The sequence below is a fragment of the Eschrichtius robustus genome, chromosome 11 (genome assembly GCF_028021215.1).
Source record: "Eschrichtius robustus isolate mEscRob2 chromosome 11, mEscRob2.pri, whole genome shotgun sequence".
Taxonomy (NCBI): domain Eukaryota; kingdom Metazoa; phylum Chordata; class Mammalia; order Artiodactyla; family Eschrichtiidae; genus Eschrichtius; species Eschrichtius robustus.
The window spans coordinates 64,772,552-64,780,471 of record NC_090834.1 but is presented as its reverse complement, the minus strand read 5'-3'; the positions used below and the strand labels follow the sequence as shown (position 1 = coordinate 64,780,471).

The 7,920-nt window shown below is 52.0% G+C and overlaps 1 protein-coding gene across 1 annotated transcript; it reads left to right on the top strand.

Moving 5' to 3' along the window:
* Positions 1-676: 676 nt before the first annotated feature.
* Positions 677-7,256, top strand: TPP1 (tripeptidyl peptidase 1). Its single transcript, XM_068554605.1, has 13 exons — positions 677-765; positions 881-952; positions 1,215-1,354; positions 2,187-2,337; positions 2,544-2,671; positions 2,768-2,946; positions 3,136-3,334; positions 3,483-3,676; positions 3,916-3,980; positions 4,411-4,531; positions 4,616-4,774; positions 4,942-5,067; positions 5,241-7,256. Exons 1-13 carry the CDS (start codon positions 722-724, stop codon positions 5,379-5,381), a joined length of 1,719 nt encoding a protein of 572 aa, XP_068410706.1. The 5' UTR covers positions 677-721; the 3' UTR covers positions 5,382-7,256.
* Positions 7,257-7,920: the final 664 nt, after the last annotated feature.

Genomic DNA, 7,920 nt, shown 5'->3' with positions numbered 1-7,920 from the left:
TGGCACTGGGAGCCCAAGCCCAGCCTGAGGCTGACAATCACATCTCTCTGCAGTCGACCTTTCCCTCTAACATGGGCAGGAGGCCAGAAGACGGCAGACAGCAGGGGCTTGCTTGTGGCAGTGACCTAGAGAGGGATTGGCTGGCTGGGGAGAGATCTTGGAGATGACCAACTCTAGGCCTGAGGGTCTTCAGGGAGGTGGGGGTGGGTACAAGAGCAGCCACGTGGTGTATTTGTTTTCCGTGGGGCCCCTATATACTCGCGTGTAATAAGAGCTCACATTTGTTGAGCCTTTGCCATGTGAGGCTCTCTGCTGAGGGGTTTGCCTGCTTTACCTCTGTAAATTTTCACTGCAACCCTCTGAGGCAGAGCACTTTTAACATAATAGTCTCCATATTCTACATGAAGAAACCTAGGCTCCGAGAAGTTAAGTGACTTTCTGATATCATACAGCTAGTAAGAACCTGGGTCTGTGGGTTTGTGGGCCTTCAAAGCCCCTTACTTAAGCACCCCCTACACTGTGGTGAGTCCTGGATTCTGGCAGCAGGTAGGGAGCCCTGAGCTTACCCAGGGTTTGACAGTCCACAGAGGGAGAATCTGAGGGGCAGCCCCTCCCCTTCTTCAGCATTCAGGACCACCCATTCAAGGGAGGAGCCAGCATCGTCACTAGTTTCTAGGCAGAGACGGGTGGTGGTGCACTATAGGCTCATGTGATCTGTCACATGACAGCGGATCTGCAGAAAGGCAGAATGGGCCCCCGAGCCTGGTAAGAAACTAGGGGGCCCTGGGAGAAGGGAATCATGTTGGAGGGAGTATATGTTGGAGGGTGGGAACACAATGACAGTCCAGCTCCTGCTGAAACCCATGTGCTGCCCCTGCAGCCTCCTAGGGCTCCTTGCCCTCTTCGTCGCCGGCAAATGCAGTTACAGCCCAGAGCCTGACCAGCAGCGGACGTGAGTTGACTTAGCACTGACACCCCCTACCCCATGGCCTCTCCTGTACCCGTTTTCCTGGTTCTAGCCTCCCTCACCCCCCTTACCAGCTCCTGGTACCCACTCCATAGCCTTATTCCCAGGTTCCCAGACTCAGTCCCCGATAATCCACCTCCTGTGATCCATATCTGCTTCTGGAATCCTCCCCAAGGTCTAGGTCTAATGCTGAACCTTCCCACCCCTACTCTAATGAAGGCCATGTGCCTGACCCCTGACCCTGCAGGCTGCCACCAGGCTGGGTGTCTCTGGGCCGTGTGGACCCTGAGGAAGAGCTGAGTCTCACGTTTGCCCTGAGACAGCAGAACCTGGAGAGACTGTCCGAGCTGGTGCAGGCTGTGTCGGATCCCGGCTCTTCTCGCTACGGTGCCTGATGGGACTGGGGGTGGGATGTGGGATGCAGTGGAGGGACACAGGACTGGGCTGAGCGTGGGACGGTGCAGGTCATGTCAGGGACGTGCTCTTGGGGCCTGTCGAGAGGGTGGTATAGGACAGATGAATGGCAGTGACCCTTGTTAAAGAGTTTCTGACTAAAAAGGTGAATTGGAACTAGAGTGTCCAAAGCTAATTTACATTCTTTCCTCCAAAACTTTCCACCTATGTTCATCAGGCTGAAAAACTGAAAGTGGGTATGGTTAAGAGCACAGGCTTGGTGATCAGATCCGGATTCAAATTCTGACTCTACTGTTTACCAACTACCAGACAAATGGGGAAGTAGCATCCAGTACATATAAGTGCTCATTACCTCAAATTTCACCTCCCCCCACTAAATTCACTCTCATTTACTCCTCCATTCGACCCTAAGTCTGCCAGTTCCAGCTCTGAAATACTCCACTGTCTCACCATTCCTTGTTGCCACCAACTCAGTTGATTACTCTTTCACCTGGACTGCTGCCAGCCCCCTCACTGGTCTGCAGTCTCTTCCCCTCCACTCTTCTCCCTACTTTACTCCCCACTCTGCTCCAGAAGGTCCATGTTTTGCTCCAATGGTCAAGCTGGACTGTGGGCTTCCCCTGCTGGAAGCCCTTCGTGGTGAGGGGGGCAATCTAAGGTTCACCCAGGAGGTGTATGCATGATCCACACAGGAGAGCAGTGACTCGCCATCATGTTAAGCTCCAATGTCTCCTGGTTAAGGTTCAAAAAGGGCAGCTTAGAAAAGCAAGGAATGAAGGCAAAAGCCTCTACTGAATCCCTGCAGGAAAGTACCTGACCCTAGAGGATGTGGCTGAACTGGTCCGGCCATCACCACTGACCCTCCACACAGTCCAAAAATGGCTTTTGGCTGCTGGAGCCCGGAACTGCCACTCAGTGACCACACAGGACTTTCTGACTTGCTGGCTGAGTGTCCGGTAAGAGGGAATAATTGCCTCATGGAGGGCACCAATCATCCCATCAGGGAGATTTGTCACCGCAGTGGAAGGGAGCTGAGAGCTTGCCAGGGCCTGTGGGTGAAAACACGTGGGGAGATAACGACTAACTGCCCAGTGATGCTCAGGCAGCCTCCTCTGCTCTGTTCCATGCTTTCTGACCTCTGTTCTCTGATCTCGGACTTCAGACAAGCAGAGCTGCTGCTCTCTGGGGCTGAGTTTCATCGCTATATGGGGGGACCTGCAGAGACCCATGTTGTAAGGTCCCCACGTCCCTACCGGCTCCCGAAGGCCTTGGCCTCCCACGTGGACTTTGGTAACACCCAGGGGGGTTGGTGGGGGGGGGTGTCAGTGATAAAATGGGGGTTGGAGGCTAAAGGATCTCTTCCTCAAGCCTGACTCCTCCCCACAGTGGGGGGGCTGCACCGCTTTCCCCCCACATCAACCCTGAGGCAACGCCCCGAGCCACAGGTGCCAGGTACTGTTGGCCTGCACCTGGGGGTGACCCCATCTGTGATCCGTGAGCGTTACAACTTGACGGCACAAGACGTGGGCTCTGGCACGACCAACAACAGTCAAGCCTGTGCCCAGGTGAGCCACGCAGAGAGCCTCAGGGTCCTTACCGCCTCCCCAAGGTGCCTGACCAGCCTGGGGCTGACTCTCTTGACTCTAACCCCTGGGCTCTCACCCCCAATCCTGCGATTTGGGACAGTATCCCCTGACCTGACCCTTGGGGCTGTGTCCTCTGACCCATGATATCTGCTCTGATACCCTCCATAGTTCCTGGAGCAGTATTTCCATGACTCAGACCTGGCTGAGTTCATGCACCTCTTCGGTGGGAACTTCGCACACCACGCATCAGTAGCCCGTGTGGTCGGACAGCAGGGCCGGGGCAAGGCCGGAATCGAGGCCAGCCTAGATGTGGAGTACCTGATGAGTGCTGGCGCCAACATCTCCACCTGGGTCTACAGTAGCCCTGGTACTGCCAAGGGGACTGGCGGGTGGGGATAGAGGTGGGGGTGAGTGGTGATCTTTGCTTCCCCAAGGGAATCCCATGAGCTACAGGGAGATCCTGACAACCTCCCAAATGACTGCCCTTGTGCCCTCTTCTCCAAAAAAAAATCCAGGCCGGCATGAGTCACAGGAGCCCTTCCTACAGTGGCTCCTGCTGCTCAGTAACGAGTCAGCCCTGCCACATGTGCACACCGTGAGCTACGGAGATGATGAGGACTCCCTCAGCAGCGCCTACATCCAGCGGGTCAACACCGAGCTCATGAAGGCTGCTGCTCGGGGTCTCACCCTGCTCTTTGCCTCAGGTGACCTCCTACTCTAAACTTAGACCCCCACACCCACCCAGCCTCAGAACTTTGACCGCGCAGTGACTCCTGGACCTGATCTCTATCTCATAATCTGAACTCAACAGGGACCACTGACCTGACCTCAACTCTGACCTCTTGCAGTAATGACTAACACTTGAATTTCCTCTCTGACATCTGAACCCACATTCCAAGCTCTGACCAATTAAACTGAGTGGCAAACTTGATCTCTCTCCCAGGTGACAGTGGGGCTGGGTGTTGGTCTGTCTCTGGAAGACACCAGTTCCGTCCCAGCTTCCCTGCCTCCAGGTAAGCACCCCAGCCCACCACTTACCTGTGACCACCAATTCATCTATGACCTCATGATCTGGAACCTTTGTCTTGATTGCACCAGGTGCTCCTGTGGCTCAACCCTCAACTTTACCTGCGCCCCCCTCTTCTTCCTGTAGGTCGCAGGCCCCAAGTCTCCTGAGTAGGACATAGCTCCCAGTGTTCCGCTTCCTCAGTCCCCAGGCATTTTAGGGGGAGATTTGGTGGGTGTTCCGTAGGGAAAAGTGTGCACAGTCACCTCAGGCCATGCCTTGAGGGCCCAAAATCTCTCAGTCATCCCCATGTACATACTTCACCAGAGTGCTTCCCCAGTCCCTCCAGCAAGACCCAGACCCATACTCACCCATCCCCATGCATTTTGGAGGTGCCCTTAGGACCCTGCAATCTGAGTGCTGTTTTCTGCCCTCAGCCCCTATGTCACCACGGTGGGAGGCACATCTTTCCAGAATCCTTTCCGAGTCACAGATGAGGTTGTTGACTATATCAGTGGTGGCGGCTTCAGCAATGTGTTCCGACGGCCTTCATACCAGGTACGTGTGTGTTTGTGTGGATGGAGGGGGGACGGGTGGGATCCTCAGTGCAGCAGATGATACTCACTCAAGAATGCCTTTTAGGAGGAAGCTGTAGCCCAGTACCTGAGCTCCAGTCCCCACTTGCCACCATCCAGTTACTTCAATGCCAGCGGCCGTGCCTACCCAGACGTGGCTGCACTCTCTGATGGCTACTGGGTGGTCAGCAACCGTGTGCCCATTCCATGGGTGTCTGGCACCTCGGTGAGAATGAGCCTGGCTCCAAACCCCCACCCAGGGACTACCCGCACCCTCCACCCCCAAGACCTTACACCCAGAACCCCGATTCCTCAGAGACCTCTGATCCATCCCTCCCAAAAAGTCCAATCACTCTGAACCCGTAACCTCTACTTGTACCCTCACCCTTGCAGGCCTCGACTCCAGTGTTTGGGGGGCTCCTATCCCTGATAAATGAACACAGAATCCTCAGAGGCCTCCCCCCTCTTGGTTTTCTCAACCCACGGCTCTACCAGCAGCATGGGGCAGGGCTCTTTGATGTGAGTATGGAAGCGAGGGGTGTGGCCACTTTCGTAAGAGTATGTGGAGTGCTAAGATGAACTTGAGGACAATTCTGATGGGGTGGGATAGCCTCTGGAATGTGAATACAAGGTGAGGTGCTGTAGTCTGCTAGTATCAGCAAGCCGGGATCTGATGCCCACCTTCTCCCTAGGTAACACGTGGCTGCCATGAGTCCTGTCTGAATGAAGAGGTGGAGGGTCAAGGTTTCTGCTCTGGCCCTGGCTGGGATCCTGTGACCGGCTGGGGAACACCCAACTTCCCAGCTCTGCTGAAGACACTAATTAACCCTTGATCCTTTCTTGCTAGAAGAGTGGGCCTGTCCACTGCCCCACAGCTGGTGGCTCGGTCCCTGATTCTGCACTGTTGGAAGCCCTGCTAAACCCTCAACTGTTGACTGCCGCAGCTTATCTCCCTAACCCAGAAATGCTGTGAGCTTGACTTGACTCCCAACGCTACCTCCTCCCTCATACTCAGTCCCCCTGCCCCTTCCCCAGGTTCCTCTACAGATGCTATAACCTGCACCGTTTGGGAGCCTCCCCCGCACACCGCCCCCTCTTCCATTTTTTCTTTTTTTTTTCAGTTGTTTACACTGTCTGTGTAGTACACTATTTCACTTCATCTTCACTCCTCAATTCATTGCCATGAGACCTCTGCTCTTACTTTTTCACTCTTTCCTCCCCTGAGAAACACTGAGAAATGAAGGCCTCCCTGCTGCTTCATCCAGTGGACACTTCCCAATCTTTGCTTTGTGGGCTCTCTGTCACAGTAGTCTACTGCCTCTCCTTCCTTAGCGTCCAGGGCTTAACTTCTCCTCTGACGACTCCCTACTCCTCCTTCATTCCCTCTTCCCCCTTCATTCCCTCTTCCCTCTTTCTCTTTCTCCGCTTCCTCATCGAATGTTGTTGTATTTCATTGCTCCATCCTTAGTCTTTTGCTCTTCTCACTCTACTCATTGACCCTGGAACAAATCAATCACTGGCATCCACAGCCATCACCATCTCACTATATCAGACTTTTTATCCAACAGTGATTGATACCTCAAAAGTAGTATGTGTGATACTCAATATTTCATCTCCCTTCTTCCCAATCCCAAACTGTTCTCTTCTGTTTCTTCTTTGTAAATGACACTATGCTTCTTCCAACCAAGCCAGAAACCTAAAGTGTCATCCTAGACTCCCTTTTCCTCACCTCCTCCCGTCATCATCTTCAATCAACAAGTCCTACTGACTTTACCTCTTAAATATATCTTTATCAATCCACAAGTCCTGCCATTTGTATTTCCTAAGTATATCTAGAACTCATCGAATTCTCTCCATCTCTATTGCTACTACATTAGCCCTGAGCCATATTCCCTCTCCTCTGAATTGAGGAGGCCCTTGCAAGAAGTGTCCTTACTTTCCGCCCTTCCCTAAACCATCTACCAGAGTAAGATGCAAATCCCATAAGGTCATTTACTTGATTAAGACCCTTCAAAGATTACTGGATATAGTTCAGGCTTTTTATCATGACTTAAAAACCTAATCCCTTACTTGCCATTTGTTCCTGAGTAACAAATTGTTTATCCTTTCCTGCCCTCCCCACAGACACTTTCACTTTTGCTCAAGATATTCTGGGCCCTAACATTACACCTGGCTCCCTTTGCCTGGTTGATTTCCAGAATTCTTTCGAGACTCAGCTCAGAAGTCACCTTCTCGTGTGAACCTTTTGGCTCCCTGAAGCTAGTTGATTTTGGTATGACAGAAAAATCCTAGATTCTTGAAAACAAACCTGTTTGATTCTTGGTTCTGATATAGACTAGGCGAGAGCCTTGGGCAAAAAAGTTCAACTCTCTGAGCCTTTTTCCTCATCTGTTACATGAGGATATTGATACCTGCCTCTAATATTCAGGGAATCATTAAATGGGATAAAGTTAATAGAATGCCTGACACAGATATAGGCAGCAGCTGTTAGTTCCCTTCCTCCCTTGCACTGTACACTCTGTGTCTACCTCCAGTACTTAAACCCCCATATATTGTTGAAATGGCCAGTTTAACTGTTTGCCTCCCTTTCCAAGACTATTGGTGCCTAGAGGACTAGAACCTTGTCCTACTTAACTTTGTATTTGCAGGCCCTAGCTCAGGACTGACAAATAGGAATTAAATAAATGTTTGCTGCGTTGAAAACCCCACTCTTTCACTAGGTGTGATTTTGCATATCTTGTTTATTCAGGCTGAAAGACAGCCATCCCTCTGTATCCTCACATACCACAGCCACAGATTCAACCAACCATGAATTGATATTTAAAAAAAAAAAAATTCCAGGAAGTTATAAAAAGCAAAACTTGAATTTACCAGCAACAATTTACATAGCATTTACATTGTATTAGATATTATAAGTAATCTAGAGATGATTTAAAGTATACAGTGCAAATACTATGCCATTTCATATAAGGGACTTGAGCATCCATGGGTTTTGGTATCCAGGGTGGCGGGGGGGTGGGGGAAGGGGGTTGAGGGGAGGGTCCTGGAACCAATCCTGCCCACCCCTCACCACCTATACGGAGGGTGGACTGTACCTCCCTCCCCATCTGCAGCAGCACTGAGTTCTCCTGTTGCCCTCACTTCTTTGGGCAGCTGCCAGGGAGAGAGGCTATCCAACTCCACTACAAACCCGTAAAAGCCTGAATACAGGGACTAGAAAGGATGCAGACTGGCAGGCAACCAACGGTCGAGAGGTGTCGGGGCGATGGGCCCCAAAGCAAGGTTTTCGGGCGTCAGGCTGGGTGAGGGGTCCCAGACCTACGGAAGAGACTCCTCGACATTCAAGCATTCCCATCCCAGCGGATCGGCCTA